This window comes from Vigna umbellata, chromosome 10, assembly GCF_029865625.1.
Source record: "Vigna umbellata cultivar VRB3 chromosome 10, Vumbellata_1.0, whole genome shotgun sequence".
Lineage (NCBI taxonomy): Eukaryota > Viridiplantae > Streptophyta > Magnoliopsida > Fabales > Fabaceae > Vigna > Vigna umbellata.
The window spans coordinates 13,074,052-13,091,878 of NC_142174.1; the positions used below are offsets into that span (position 1 = coordinate 13,074,052).

Consider the following 17,827-nt stretch of genomic DNA (forward strand, 5'->3'; position numbering starts at 1 on the left):
ATATATATATATATATATATATAACTTGATGCAACGAAGATCATGTAAAATGGGCTAGATTTAAAATATATAAGTAGATAAAAAAATATAAATAAATGATTAGGAGTTATCAAAATTAATTGAATTGTATGGACCATCGATTAACTATACTATATACCAATAATTGAACTTTTTAGATTAATGAATTGTACTATAGTTCTAGAAAACTTGATTTTAAAACTACTTTATTTTATACCTTTTACTTGTTTAAGAGTCTTTAAAGTTACAGTCCAGTTTGATTATTGACAACTCTACCAATCTTTGGTAGGACTTACTCAATCAAATCTGGACAAACACAATTGAGTTTCAATTGTGGCTTACTCGTCGAATTCAACCAATTTTCGGTAGAGGCCTATTCGGCTGAATTTTGGTCAGACAAACATGATTGAGTTCTTGCCATGGCCGACTCACTCGAATTTGGCTAATTTTCAATTAGAGTCGACTCAATTGAATTTTGATCGTGACTCTTCCGAATGAATTTGATTGATTTTTTGGTCGAGGTAGAATTTGGCCATATTCGGTCAGAACTTACTCTACCGAGTTTCATCTATGATCGTCTCAACATTTTAACCGACTTGGCCTATCTCAACCCTTGGCCGAACCTAGGTCATCTCAATCTTTGGTTTGATACGACTTATTTCAATCTTTGTCCCAAGCTTATTCATCTTGAACTTTGACTCATGTTAGTTTGTCTCAATCTTTGGTCTTGTTTGACCTTCTCAACATTTGGTTCGACCTGATCTGTTTGACCTCACTCATTTTGAATTTGGATTAAATAAGTTTGTCTTGACTTTCAGTCCAACCCAACCCATCTCAACCTTTGACCTATTCCAATCTATTTTAAAGTTGTGTCTGAGTCAAAATAGAAAATAAATTTTAATAAAGTGCAATTTAACAGAAAAAATATTATTCAATTTAGTTCGACTAAATTAATTTTTAATTCAAACAAATTACTTTTTGTTCACTACTTTAACGGTATTAGCCATCTGTAAAAGGTGTTTGCATAATACAAGGTCAAGGCTTGTTTATTGTACTATACCTCGTGACCGACTGTCAGGTACACCAATAAGGAAGGGTAAATATCATTAATGGCCAATTAATACATTTAATGGTTATATTAAATGCGAATATACGTTATTTATGATTGATTGACAGGACGTATTGCACAAGAATACGATATTAATGGATAGTTAGCAGGTATGTTAGCAAGTATTATTGGATTTATTGCCATATCAAATATGGATTAATGAGCTTAATTGCTATAAATTTATAGGGTTAATGCCCAGGAAAAAGGACCTATGATAATAAAATATAGTCCAATTTATTAAATCGCTCATAACTTGAGCGTCAGAGTGTCTTTTCCAGGTATCTCTCTCCCGCGTCCAAAGTGACAATCCATCAATCTAAACTGGAACATACAAACGGAGCACACAAGTCGAAGGTTAGTGTCTCGGTCTCACAAACCTTACCGAAACATTTATGAGGATAAACAAAGATGAATAACGTAGAAAGAGGTGAACTCGAGGAATATGAATTAGGAATTAGGAAAGGCAAGTTCCCTGAAATTTAGGCTTTCCTAAATTTTGATGCAGTCACGCTCAATTGTGACCTTCCAACAATGGAGGCAAAAAAGGGACGAGGAAGAGGGAAGAGGATTGTTTCTCTGTCATAAAGTGTACAGGAGATTAAGGAAATAAAAGAAGGAAAATCAAACAACCACCACCACCACCCTTGACATGATCATCATGATTGAACCGTTCCAATTCTAATCCATCCTTGGAAGGTCCACTGCCACCAACTCCCATCACTCACCTCTTCCTACTTTGTCATATCAGCCATTGTCAAACTTCATGTCAAACCAATATACATATACGTACATGAATTGTTCACTTTACCAACATCATATTTAGACACTTTTTGAGGATAACGATGTTTCTGCTCTGTGATATATCCATACTCTATCTGAATAACACCATCAACGTTAATTGTGATCACAAGCTTAACCGTGACGCATTCAAACCAGTAGAATCACAACCCAAAGATCTTCAAAAGGGTACGATTGAAGGAAGAAAATGGATGATAAAACGCAATCATGCTTTAGGTTTTAATTTATTTTTTCAACCATATTATAATTAATTAACCGGTATTCTGTCGTTTTAATTTTTTTTTGCTGTAAATGAAAAGTCAAGCAGTAATATTTATGTAATATCATTCATTTTCGTACGTTAATTAAGTAAAGGTCATCAAAAATATGATCCTTTCCTATATTTAAAAGTGGTATCTGTAATTTTATGCTTACGTATGATGTGTTCATCGCAAACAATACCATTTCTTTTCATTTAATTAATGACGATTATGACAGTGGCTACAACTCAACTTACACTGAGGGTCATGGCTTTAATTAACAAGGCAAACGATTTATTAAATTAATCCCTTTCGGGTTTTTCAAAGCAACTGTTATCTCTGATGCCAATTCACACACTAAATTGTCGTTTTTTTAAACAATACTATAAGTTAAACATCGTTAATGTAATATATAATGCAAAGGTTAACATCGGTTTCGTAATCTGAATTCGGAAGCCAAATAGGTATTAACTTAACGTTATAACACACTTAAATCCGAGGGCTTACCTAAGCTTTAATTTTTTTATTAATATTTAAGAATTAACATATTTTTAATATGTTAATTGTATGTCATATATTGCTCAATGCATTAGTATGCCATATGCTAATTAACTCTTTGAAGTAATTTTTCTATAAAAAAAAGACACAACAATAGGCAGTAGTTAGTATTTTATTATGTGTTTCTTGTCTTGGTCATTATTGGGATGATAGAAATGCCATGCCTACCTAGGATATTTTCCTCTTTTGGATAAATCATCATAAAAATACCTAACATAAGTATCCAATGCTGTTCTATTATAATAGAGAAAAGAAGAACAGTAAGCCGTGTGAGCTGACCAATTCAATATTTCTGTGGCAAAGCTAACATATAAAATTCATCTTGCCTTCGTAATAATTTTTTTTTACCAACAATTGATAACATAGTTCAGCATTATTTCTAAAATACGATGGCAAAAATTAAATGTATTGTTTTTAATTAATTTTCACCTTATATATCTATATATTAATTTTTAAAATACACTTGTTAAATTATAATTTTTAAATTGTAATTAAAAACGTATTTTCATTTTAAAGCACTAAGGTATGTCATTGATATATAAGCTTAGCATATACATTTCATTGAATTGAGATTATCATAACTTTTCATTGGAGGAATTACTGTATGTTATTGCTTACAGTTCAAATATATCAATTACTGTTTTTAAAATTTAATACGGTTTTCGCAATAAACTGAATTAAGTGAAAAAACAATATGCAACATCGAATTACATATGCAAATTACTATCTCTAGATTAATTTTATTTACAAAAATTTTAAAAAATATATATTTTATTATCTTTTAAAATTTTGAATTGCTTTTTTATTTTTTGAACTGAATTAAAATGACACCCGTATTTAACATCGAATTCAACCATATTAAACTTTTTAATTTATTTTTAAAATGGTTAAATATATTTTTATTTTTTATTTTTTAGCAAAAATTGAAATTAATATACCAAATCGTTCCAAGTAATATAGAGTAAGTTTATGTTCTCCCAAAACACTTGTGCAACACATGACAATTCTTTCTTCTCAATTAGACATCAAAATGAACAAAACAACACAAGAAATTCTTTTTGATATTTTATCAAACAGTTGGTGTGCAAGGAATTTATATTTAAAAGTTGGAATTGAGTTTCATGAATCATATGAAGATAAACTCTGTACAATATATTATTATTTCATTCAAGCATTCACATCATGACATACTAGTCCTAATCTCTTAGCAACTAGTCTAAATTTATATATCAAAATGTTAATCCCTTAGTCAATTTAACGTACAATTTGCATTAAGTCCGATGCTAAGAATGACCAAGTTATTGAGTCTATCCCTATATCCCAAATCACTTAGGTGCTCTATCTATGTCTATGTTTAAAGTTAAAAAAGAACAAATTTCAATTTTCACTTCAAATTAATGAATAAAATACATATTTAATCATTTTTAAAATATAGTTAGTTCAAACTGTGTGAATGTAGATTTTTTTTTTCCTTTATTAGTACTACTTATACAAGAGAACATTTTGTAAACTCTATTAATTAGATTTGTTCTTTGACATAGTCCACATGGAATTAAGTTGCATAAAAGAGTTAATTATTTTAACCTTTTGAAAATGGGAAAGAAAATAGAGACTCAAAAGAAAATTAATTGTGACGCGAAAAGGCAATGATCCATATGTGGAACTATAGAAACAAATCCAAATGCAGAACCTATTAATACAGCCCATTCTGGGCCATCATTTGGAACAAAAGTCTGCTTCATTGTAGCACATTAATGGCCAACTTGTTAACAACATAATTTAATAATCTAGTGTTCCTTGTTCTTTCCGAGAAAGGGGCCACACTTAAAAAAAAATCATTATCTCGCCTGTGGTTTATTAAAAAGTGTTAAGCACGATCAAACCAAAACAACATCATTAAACAGTGGACCACGTGGTGATAATGACACCATATTGTCGTTTTATTATCATAATTCATACTGGTAGACCTTCTCAATTTGTAGGTTATTTACGTCGTTTGTCTGTTCACACGTGCAACAGTATTCTTATATTTAATTACAAAATAGTTATTTCAATAGGCTCGAGAAACTGAACTCATTATGCACTTCATTTAACACCATACATGTCTATTAATCTTAAAGCATTTCTTACTTAGAAAGTATGAATGTGGTTCAACATACGTTTAAACGCTTTATAATCAAATTTACTCACAAATAGGGCTTCTGAAAATTTTTCAAACTGCCGGGCCCTTACACAATAAAGAGACATAAAGGGTAAAAAGCCCACCACAAACTAAGCAGAGGCTATTGCTTCCTGCTTTCCACAATTACTAACTACAGCTCCAAAATACTTAGAATTACTTCAAAAACTTTATTCTGAAAATCTCAAACTTATTCCAGAATTTAATTTATATATACTGTAAATTCTATTCTAGAAATATTATTTTAAAATTTTTGTTCTAGAAATTCTGTTTCGATAGTTTTGCTGGTGTGCACGAAAACATATTGTGAGTGCAGAAGTAAAACTCCGAAGCAGAACAAAGAAAACATTATAGGTCCAAACAAAACTTTGAGTGTTTCTCCTTACATCACTCTACAATTCTTATTCTTATTGTATCTTTACATTTTTTTTTTTTAATTCCAAAACTATTACGTATATTTAGAAAAACCTTACATCTCATTATTTCTTTCAACAAATTTTAAAATTTGTTAAAGAAAAAATTTTCAACGAATTTTTGAAACTTTCAATGAATTTTAAAATTTGTTGAAATTTTTGAAAAATACGAATTTAAAATTTGGTGAAAAATATTTTTTTTTCAATAAGTTTTGAAATTTATTGAAAGATTTTTTGAATATTTCGAAATACGTTAAAGAAGGTTATTTTTAAAATGTAGAATTGTTTGTATAAATGTAAGGTGATGTAAGGAGATACACTCCCAAAGCTTCAATACAATATCCAATCAACTTGAAAGCCCATTTCTGTTAATGCCCCCAAATTGTGTGCATTAACATCCCCGTCTTTCCTGAAATTTGCTTTGACATTACGTGCCCAAGTTCAAGTTATAAATTAAAAGTAGTATGAGTACGCATGAACTAAAATAAGATTATTTTAAGTACAAGTTTTTAACTGTCCATTTTTAAAGGTAGATTTTTTTCCATCTAATTATCTATTAAGTTATGAAATGTATTATTAATTTTCTCTCTCTTTTGATATATAATTAAAATTTACGAGAAAACGGGAGACATTGGCTTACTTCATTTTCGGGTAACTTTTGGACTTAAACACTATGCGGGAACAAATAACAGCATCGATAATTATGATAAATTGGAGAGGAAAAAAAATGAGTTTAAAGACGAAGTCGCATGTTAATTAACCGAGTGCATTAGTTTGAAATCATTCCTTAAGAAACATTAGTTAATTAATCTGACAGAGACGTATGCAAGATTTGATGTCATGCAAGTTTCCAAGAATTGTTCCTTTTCTTCTCCTTTTGTCTTCTTTCTGAGCGACCTTTATCATTGTCTTTTATTGGATTAGTATTACTATGATATCACATACTCAGCGAAGTGCAAAACAAGCGATGAGAGCTGGGAATTGGTGACACCAGCCACGAGGAATATACTTCCCAACGATAAGGCTAATAATCCGATAAAGACACATGCTTTTTTAATTTAAAATACTCAAACAATTCGTTACTCACTAGACTCAGAGACAGTGAAAGAAATATAACATTGCTTGTAAACGTAGCATTATACTTCTTCAATAAGTAGGATATGCAATTGTTTATTTAACGAATGAACGTAACATGAGTTGTAGTGCAAGTCAACTATAAATTAACTAAGGTTTCATGTCTGTCTGGGAATTTAGTGGCATGGACTAGTGGGACGACACAAACAATGACACCACAACGTATGGAAGTTGTTTCTTGGTATGTTCGTAGGCGAAGAAAGCTATGTCTTCTCTTCAGGAAATGTTAACTTCTTCATCAATTGTCCCATATGTGTCTGGTGCCGTAATTTGTTAATTACTGCACTTTTGATTTTAATCCTTAGAGGTTTTTCTGCTGGGGTTGCGTGTTAACAAGGAAGAACCTACAAAAGAGAGCATTAGTGTTGCTCTTTGATTATTTTATAAAATTATTCATTTACTTGATTCCTCCATATACAAAGACAACCAGACAAAAAAGTTCCCTGTCTTTTAAATATCAGTATTTTGTAATTCGCAGTTTTCTTTATTAAATAAGAAACCGAACAAGAGAATTGTACATTGGTAATTTTTTAGTCTCATTTTCATATTCTCCGATCATAGTCATCATAATATGTTTCTTAATTATTTTAAAGCTGTCAAGTATGACTTCTGCGTTGTGTCTCACAGCACAGCATAGCAAAACTTTCATGCAGACACAGTACCAGTACACTGCATGCATAAGTAAAAATAAATAAAATTCAAGATTTATTAAAGTAATAATAAATAATAAAATTTCAATATTAGATCATATCTCAGATTTCACAGCATATAGTGAACATACATAGCATGAATTAAGGGACTGTGATGGTTGTTGATCTAACACCAACTGTGATATTGGAAGTGGGAAAAGCCGATACCTCTGAACACTAACGTTTTCACTCAGAAGGTATATCTTCTCCAATATGATGTGATTCAAAATCATGACGATTTTGATTACTTTTACATAAAAGATTGGTTAAGATCGTAAACTAACAAATTCTCCTGAAAAGGAGAGAGCTACAACTACATCAGCAAAATCTTATACATGTCAGAGCGATGAAAAAGTTGGGTTTATGCGTCTTTTTGAATGCAGAATATAAATATTTTGTGAGATTTGGGTGGAATGTCTCAGTTGCTGTTTGGGATTTCACTGTGTGTTGTCCAATATGCAATCTTAACATTTTCTGGTTTACCATGTAACTAAAAGTATTTTCTTGATAAATTTGTTTATTGATTGAGTTGTTTTTTAATATGCTGTGTTACTAATTTATTAATTTGTATACGACTGATAAAAGATCAAAGGCTTTTTATTCTAATTCGTGAGATTTATTAGAAGTTTTCAACCTAATCAAATCATTAAGGCGAAGTAATGAAAGCAAAATTACGTAGTTATGGCTATATGTTATTTGCTTCACTTAGTGTATACATGTTTGGAATTTTATTGAGTATGTGCGACTAAGGAATAAAGCTATTTGCGACACTTTGATGTTGGAAGACTCACATTCTTGAAATGACGTTGTTAAAATCAATGTAAAGAATGTGACAGTGACAGTAACGTATCATTAATTAAAAGCATTTTTTTATAAGTATTTTTGAACGGTTATATAGTTTGGTTTATAATTCAAATTTTAAAGTTCTTAAGAAATTATGACTGGTTATATTATTATTTCTTTAAAATGTTATTGGTTTGGGTGGCAGTTTAATTTGTTTGTAATATCCCTTTGATTTGAGAAATGTAAGAATTTGAAGTTATTCGGAGATACAGCGTGAGATATTTATGTGGCGTAGAAGCCAAAGGAACAGAAATTGTCCATAGCAAAGGTAAAAACCAGTTGTGTGGACAATAATAAATTAATCTACTACTACAATGTCAATCTCACTATGTTCCAACTGCTTACTTCAAACATTGGTGATACATTCGATTTGATGTTTTAAAGCTTAGTTTTGTCTTGACCCAGCTGTTTAATTACCCCCATTCCCCTATTTAACCAAATTAATCTGTTTTTAATTTTGCTCAAATTTCATCCCCATCTCCCTTCTATCTATCTCTTTATCTTTCTATCTATCTTAAATGTCAGTGACTGTACCATGGCTGCAGAGATTGGCCTAGTCTCCATGACCCAGATCCAAAAATTATCACAATCCCAACACCCCAAAAAACAACAACCTCAACCAAACCCTAACATCACAACCACCACCCCCTCCTCTTGGATGTGGAACCCTAGCCAGCAACTGCACCACCAAGAAGACGACGATGACTCATGGGAGGTCAGAGCTTTTGCAGAAGACACAAGGAACATCATGGGAACCACATGGCCTCCACGCTCCTACACCTGCACATACTGCAGAAGGGAGTTCCGCTCCGCCCAAGCTCTCGGCGGCCACATGAACGTCCACCGCCGCGACCGTGCACGCCTCAACCAACACCCTCCTTCCTCCACCGCCATCTCTTCTCTTCCCACTTCTTCACCCTACATCAACATCCCTCCTCAAGACCTTGTTGCAAATGCTGGGTTATGCCTCCTCTACCACTTGCCACCAAGCCCTAGTGCACCACCCTTCTCTAATTCCCCCTCTACCAATACTCTTTCTTCTTCTCCCTCTCCCTCCACTCTTCTCTCTATCTCCTCCTATCCTTCAACCAACTTTCTGATGCAAACTTCCTTTAATTTTCCCGGTGCACCCTCGACTGGGATCAACACTGCTACTGTTTCCTCTTTCTACTCCAGCAAAGTGGAACAATCGGCAACTTCTTCCTCTTTTGCTGCCGGCCACCTCGAAGAGCTTGATCTAGAGCTCCGCCTCGGCCACAAACCAACACAAACCTCATAAATCTTGCCCCCAGAAACTCAAAAATATAAATAGATATAAAGGTTAAACCACAACCACATATAGTGGTATTAGCAAACGAGAAGAGAAAGTAAAGTGACTAAAGTATTGTTATTTCGCTGATCTCCTTCTTGGCTGTGTGTCTGGAAGAGATCGACAGTGATGTTATTTGATGATGTTTGTGATATGATAGCATTACCGTGTCCAGATTTGGATAGGCCTGTGGGTTTTTGTTTTGGGTTCGATTTTGTTATTTTTGTTGGTTGATCGATTTCATCTGTGTGTGATTGTTTTTTGACTGAAGGTGCAGATGGAGGGAGGAGCAAGCTATGGGTGGGGATGGGAAAGAAGGAGAGAGGCACCACATGTAAATTTTTCAAAGAAAAAGAAAAAAAATGTAAGTTGGTATTAATTTTTGGAGAAATATTGGCAGTAATTATGGGAGGAGATTAGGGTTTCGGAGTAAGACACTGAAAAAGGTTGCAGTGAAGTGTCATTTTCTATTTTAGAGTTGTCTAAGTACATACATATATGTCTGTCTGGGCATACATTTCCGTGGGGATTATTTTCCATCCTTCACCTGTTAAGTCATTTTAGTATTATATAATATTTTCACTGTTCACACCTTTCTGTTTAGACAAAACTGCAAACTTCCCACTGTCATTTTGTTCAATATTTCTTTTGGTTCATTACTGATAAATTCATTTCACCAGCCTCTGTATCTATATATTTATTTGTACTAAGCTTTGTGTAAATATAAAGAAAAATTAAACCTCCAAATGTTTCTAATTCTAAGAGATGAAATACTACAAAACTTTTATGATTATGGAATATTGACACTAAGATTTAGGAATAGCTACTATGTTTGACTTGGATTATATATATAATGTGAATTATACATAACATATATATTACTAATTGAATTTTAAGTTTTTAATCAACTTTTTTAATTTTTTAATTGAATACTTTTTATTTAATTTTTTCGTATTGTATGACTTTTGTTATCATGACTTCTTATTACTTATTTGCCTTCAAGTGTTAAAACAATGAATTTGTAATTAGTATAAAACAAAACAAGATTTATTAATTTCATTTAAAGTGTGTTGAATAACGACAACAATATAGTAAGAAAACATGACAGTAATAAAACTAGTCTTCTTATCTTAATACGATATTATTTTATATTAATCACAAAATCTTAAATTTTTTAACAAATATATATAAATAAGCAAAACAAGATAATAGTCATAGGATCAAATTAATCAAAAAAATAACACAACAAAATCTCAAATAAAAAACATAAAAAGTTTGAGTACTTAAAACAAAAATAGAATCTAAATTATCATTATATATATATAAACTTATATCAAACTTAAAACTTAATTAAGTTTTTTCTATCCCTCTATTTCATCCACTCAGTAAGTCATTCCTTAACTGTTTTCCTATTGTATAAGAACATTGTTAATTTCAAATTATTTCTAAGAAATCTCTCAAGAAACCACTGATTAAGGCACACACTTTATTACTATTAACTATTAAATTTGAAATTATTTAAAAAGAGTTAATTAGCTGGTCTATTGTTTACCAGTTAATAAACTAGTAGTTAAGTAAAGTTTAAAATTTATTTCATTTTAAAATAAAGATAGGTCATCTTTTTTATTTGTGAAATATCTCAGTATACTATTCATATGAATTGTAAACTTTTTTTTTTCTAATCCTTCTACCTATTAAGTAAGAAAATATTAAATACTTGTAAGACACCATTTTCCTCTGTATTTAATTCTTTATAAATATCAAGGAAAAAGGATAGCATTATTTTGAATATATGTACCTTAAAATTTGTATCTTTTAAATATTTCTATTTTTTTAAAAATAATTACTTTTAATACTTTGATTATTGTATGATTTATATTTTTATATAAAAAAAGTTGTAAAAGGCATTATAATTATTTTATACAATAATAAACATCTTATAAGAGATAATTTATCGGCTATATTATTGATAGTATAATTTAATATTATTCCACCCCAATTCCATAGTAGTTATATATAACCATAGCAAAAATTACACTCAAGTTTGTACTAGTATTAATTATATTTCTTAATTTTTAAAGAAAATCCTAAATTTCATCTTATACTTTCCATGGTGTTTAATATAATAATCAAATTATTTTTATAATAGATATTAAAACAAAAAATATTGTTAAATTATTTTAATAAAAATATAATTGCAAAATTAATTTTTTTTTATAATTTTATTATAAATAATTTGTTTTGTAATTTTTATTATAAATAATCATTTAAATTAAAAAAAATACTAAAAGAATAAAACCGAAAACCGAAATATGCACATTAAAAAGAAACCGTACCTTTATTAATTGTATAAATAAATAGTTTTCTTAATCTCAAATTAATATTTTATATTTTTAGATTTGATTTTGGGATGAGTACTTTAAAAACCTTACTCCTGTTGATGAAAAATAGAATTCCACTATACATTAATTAATTTATTATATAAAAGGGTAATTTAAAACATTTTAATATATATCCTTTTAAAACGAGTGTCAATGTATGCATTAGGGAAGAGTAAATAGATTCAAGATTATTTTTTAAGAAATAATGTATACCATATGAATGTTAAAAGTAATTTAAAAAGATAAATTTAGTGCTACTCTTTAACATTATATGATTAATTATTTTAATATTTATTTCATAAAAAATTGGACAGGGCATTTATTATAAACAACTTTAACTGGTTATTTTACTTATATAAAGCCAATAAATAGTTATTCTTTACTATCCTTGTTTTTTTCAATTGTCATCATTGTCATTGAAAGGATCAACAGGATATGGTATCATTGAAACAATAAAAGCCAAACGGATTAAAATATAGTAAAATAATAAAGGAGAGATGAATAACATACTATATTTTTTCATAGGGTTTTTTTTTCTTTCTTTTTTACATTCATACATTTTGTTTGTTAAAGTCAGAAAACTGAAATAAATAAAAATGAGTAAGTAAAAAAATTATGAAATAAAATGAATTCAGTTTGAGAAAAACATAAAAAATATTAACATGAATGAAATTTATTATAATATTACATTTTAAAATAACTAAAACGATCTCTCTCTCTCTATATATATAAATAAAATTTGTAATTTCTTGAAATGAAAATTATGAATATATATGAATTACAGGGGGGAAAAAGGTTAGGTGGGAAAATATTTATATGATCTACAATTATAATTAATAGTTCTTGGATTAAGTTATCTTTACATTGTTAGAGTTAGTTTCAAGTATCATCCACCAAATTTTTTTCTTTTGGCATAAATGGTGTAAGATTCAGATTATTTCATCATTTATTAATTATTTCCCACTGCAGATCATTTAAAAGACTTCTCCGTCGTAGCACTGCTCTATATATAAATAAAACAAATGAATTCATTTATAATTATTCACTTCAATATATATTATTTTAAAAGTTTTATCATAGATTAGAATCCAAAAGGATGAAATCCCAACTTGTTCTTGGAGTTAAAAAATCGAAAGAAGATATAAACATGTGTTCAAACTTGAAAGGGAGAAAAAGCTGCAGAATTGTAGTTTTTGTAGATTCTGCTCCGTCCGTTAAGACAACAGATGCTAACTTGCTTCTGATCCTAATTGTAATGTCTAAGCATCCTCTTTAACAGCAGCTACAAATGCTCTACTCCATAGATTTGCACCTATTTGGTAGCCTCTAAAATGCAAAATATCAGATTCACCAAAAATAAATTGCAAATAGTTATAATATATATAACTGTTATGCATTGAATTACTTTAAAAATGACATTTTACATGACTTTTTGTATTGATAACATTTTTTTTTCATTCACCTCAATCAACACAACACGAGCAGTGTACTGACCCATGGTTTTGACCAACCGATTTTCCGTGAATTACATAATGGTATATGTGTGAGTGAAGGAGGCTTGGGAAACTGCAGCTACTCAACCCTTTGCGAGAAGCTTCATTTTCATCGAAATGGTGTTTATCAGTTAGTTCCATGTTATAGAGTGTCATCACTGCGAAGCAACTCAGAAGAGAGATTAAAGTAATGTAACAGTAGTACAGCAGAACTGTAGTATTAGGCAAATGGGTGGCTGTTGGTCTGTTTCTAAAGCTTAATATTTGTCCAAAAAATTAGTACATAAAGAAAGTTCCTATTATTTATTTATTATTTAAATTTCATTAAGAGAAGTTAATTTCATATTTTATATTTAGGTAAAATTGATGAACATTATGACCAGCTGATTCCACTCCTGTACTTTTCACTGCTAGGGTGAAGTTTACAGAAGTTGAATGTAAATTCTGATAGCGTGTTAACAGTAGATTGCGCCTCATTCTCAGATAAATTGCCCATCCTCTTTGTTAGTTGTCCCCCGGTAAAAAGACAACAACAGATGCTTTAGAGACATAATTTTAAGGAGAGAATCATGTATAACTCAGCATAAAAGACATTTACATCTCAGAATCAGGATAAAAAGACAAACTTTACAAAATTGGTAGGCTTCCACACCGAAATCCATTGGAGAGGAGTAGTTTTTTTTGGAAATAGTAATGTGAAATGTTACAAATATAAATTTTTAAAAATTGGGTAATATGTTTAGTTCAATAAATAAGGAGTAGCATATGTTATGAGTTCATGTTATTAGTTGACAGAAGTATGATTTCTCTCTCTTTTGTATTTGTTTCTGAATGGGGATGTGGACAGCCCAATGCATGTCCACCAAACATTTTCCTAAAACAAACTTAAAATGGGGACAATAAATGGGAGTCAGTGGGCTACAACTATGCAGGGGACCCCGTGGTACATGTGCATGTGTTCTTGCTAGTTATTAAGCAGCAGCATTGGCGTGCAATCTTTGTTGAGGAAGGCTTGAGCAGAAATCGTACATTTATATAGCTTTCTAGTTTTGTTGCATACTTCAATATGAATGTCTTCTCCCTGCATGTGGTCCTAACTCCAACCCAGATATCCAAAACTCGAATCACTTTTAAGTGAGTAATCATATGACCTTTGTTTGGTTGATGTTGTCGTTTTATTACAATTATAAGACAAACACATGGCCCAGAACGACACTCCGACCTCAATTCTTCCGCAAATCAGCACTAATTTCAGCTCATAACATATCAGATACTCCACTCTCTGTGTGTGCGTATATACATAAGTTAGAGTTTTAATACATATTAGAAAACATTATATTCATAAAGGACATGATTTCTTAATCAGTTTGAAGCCTCCAACTTTCGATAGATTAGACTTTAGAGTATCACATTAGGTTTGTAGGATCAGGTGCTGCTGTCGAATATAGATGGGTTGCGTGTGATTTTGACCTTGACATTCACATTTATGTCTTGACTTCTTGAGTTAATGATTATTTCCAAACGGGTATAATTAAATACTCCCTTTGATGTGATTTTATTTATTGGAGATACACGTCATATAGAAATAAATCGATTTTTATATAAGTAAATGTACCATTCAAACGAAATTAAGTTACACTTAACTGTATTTTCATCTATTAGTAACTGGTAAAAGATGAAAAAACTACATTATAAAATTATAATTTTTTGTATATTAATTTGATGCTTCAACATTTCTTACATAATATTTGCTGAGTTATTTTCTTCTACACCAAGTCATGTGACTACTCTTAAACATATAATGTTATTTTTATTCATTTCAAATACATAAATCTAATTTTAATGTAAATTTGAGGCGAGTGTAAACTTTAAATATTAATACTATGCAAAATAAATTATAATTTTAGATTAATTAAAATTTAAAATCACTGATTTTATGTAATCATGTACCAATATTGATTATAAGTGGTAATTATTTATGTCACTTAATTATACAAATGTCATGGAGACAAATAGTAATTTGAGTTTTACTTTGACTTGTTACGACAACAAGGATAAATATGTCTTTCGAATTAAATAAAATATTTCATCATTTTCTTTGACAATAAGAATATTTAGTAGACTTAAAAGTACATATGAAAGGGAAATTCTAGTTTATAAATATAAAAGTAATTCCTTTGTTTTATGATAAAATTTCCCCAAAATATATTAAAAGAATTAATATTTAGCACTATATTTGAATAAAGGTGTAAGTATTTGAGATTTAAGAGATACTAAAACCAGTATTGAATTAGGTGAGTATAATAGAAGTATAATAAGATGATCACGACACCTTACACAAAATCTCCTTTAATTATTTCAACTCCATTGATGAAGAAAGTCAAATTAAATTATAAAACGCTTCCATGTTAAATCAACATTTATACACAGGAATCAATTCAGTGACCCTACATATAAAACAAATGTTCTGTACAATGAAGGAAGGGTACTCTTCAATAGTATCTCATCATAGATACGGAAGCACTATTTTTCATTGATGTTTACTTTAAGATGTAGATGCTGTATTTTCATTATATCAAGTAAAATAATCCATTACTTGATATAATAATGAAAATAAAACAATAATAAATTAAAACATATTTCTAGATAAAAACGTCCAAATTATTTTAACATTTGCTTTTATTAATCATTGTGTGTTTTTGTTAAAAAGTCAAATTTTAAGTTTATTTCAAGTTACAAAATTAATTTATAAAACAAGATTTCTACTTATTTATAAATTATATTTATTTATATATTATAAATTAGTATTATTTCTAATTGACAGAGGATATATTTCATGTCAAGACTTATACAGTAAAATTAAACATTAATAAAAAAATTCAATAAATAAAAGATAGAATTGTAATTTTAATTAACAACAAATTTTATTAAAATAAGTTTTATTCCATTACTCGTATATTATATTAAAAAATAAAATTTTAGTCTAATTTAATTTGTAAAACTAGTCAAAATTAATCTTACATAATATAAGTTTTTTACGATTAAGTTAGATTTAAAGTTGAATAACTTGTAATTATTATTTAAATTTAAAATCTATTTTTTAACAATTTTAAAAGGATATTTTTATTGTTATTATATGTTTTGTGAGATTTATGTTTGACTTAAGAGTTAGTGAAAAGTTAGGTTATCTCTTGAAAGTCTTACGTCGATTAAAGATAAAGTTAAGTTATAGTCTTACGTCGATTAAAGATAAAGTTAAGTTATAATATATAAATAAGGTGCAAATCTTGTTTTATAAGCCGGTTTTGTGTGGGGTTGAGTTAGACTTAAAGCTTACTTTTAACATGGTATCAAAGCTATAGTTAGAACCTATCTTAATGAGATTTATGTGGAGATTCTGTTTTATCCGTTTTTTTTTAGGTTTAAAACCATTTTCTAATATTGTGAGAGGTGTGAAAGATGATTCTGTTACATGATCTTGATGAGAGTTAGTAAAAGTTTATTTTGGTGCGTTGTCTGGTTTGAAGCGTAGGAAAGAAATAGATGTGTGGTGTGGAGATATAATTTTTGTAAAGAGTAATAGAGAGAGTGTGTTGATGTTTGAGAACAGGACAGATTGTATATAATTAACGTTACCCTGTCGCGGTCCCCGCGAAAACCATAGGAGCGCAGGACAGCCAGCTAAGAGGAGCACATATATTTATGGACACCTTAATTATTGGTCCCCCTTTTCTCTTCTCTTCTCTTCTCTTCTCTTCTACCCTCTGCTTTATTACCACCATTTTCAAACATCTTCACATCTCATGAACCATGATTTCTGTGTCTGTCCTGTCCTCTATTCATCTGTAACTTCTCGGCAAAAGAATATTTAACCGACCCAGGTTACTATTTTAGGAATTTAAACCTAACATCTCTACATACCCATAAAAAACTATATATTTATTTATAAAGCTACTCTGCCTGCATGCGTGCACTTCTTAATAAATGTATTAATGTTAAATTAATGATAATGGTCATTAGATTAGGTGGAGGTGGGATTGAGGTTTAGTCGTGGTCAGGGTCTGGGCTCGTATACCCAGTCAGTCATCACAGATCGATAATCATTGCTCTTTCCTTATGCTTACCTTGCCTGCATCTGCATGGAACCCTGTCACTCTCCTTTTTTTTTTTCTTTCCCTTCCTTCTAACAATTGACTGTTCTTAACAGTGACACTTCCCGCACAGAAATAGACGTAAACATATCCATACATACATACTTTGCATACATTCACATTTCTCCTCTCACTCAGAATATGACAATGTCCGCTTGGTCTTTTTCAATTTTCAATTCACACACTTTATTTATTTATTTGTTTATTTATTGCTTCTGCCTTTTTACGTATCATCTTCGTTATATTCGAGCTATTATTTATATTTACTCAAGACCATCCCAGTCTTAATGTTTTTTTAACCTTTTCTTAAAAAAATTTAAGACTTTGTTTGATTTTATTTTGGACTAAAATAGTCAGTTTTATTCAATTCAATTATCATGTTTTCCATCCGGTAAATCATATTTTGTTGGATTAAAATTATCATATTAACATACCACACATAATATTAGTTTTAAATAGGAATATTAAATGTCAAGGGCTTTAGCCTCATTGGAGAGTTTTCAACTTGTGACTC

At 29.8% G+C, this 17,827-nt stretch overlaps 1 protein-coding gene across 1 annotated transcript; it reads left to right on the forward strand.

Moving 5' to 3' along the window:
- Nucleotides 1-8,440: 8,440 nt before the first annotated feature.
- Nucleotides 8,441-9,906, forward strand: LOC124823488 (uncharacterized). Its single transcript, XM_047295695.2, has one exon. The coding sequence runs from the start codon at nt 8,515-8,517 to the stop codon at nt 9,256-9,258; it is 744 nt and encodes a 247-aa protein (XP_047151651.1). The 5' UTR covers nt 8,441-8,514; the 3' UTR covers nt 9,259-9,906.
- The last annotated feature ends 7,921 nt before the right edge of the window (nt 9,907-17,827 follow it).

Excerpts from the sequence above, each read along its gene's own strand:
- LOC124823488 (XM_047295695.2), top strand. The coding sequence starts at position 8,515 with ATGGCTGCAGAGATTGGCCTAGTCTCCATGACCCAGATCCAAAAATTA.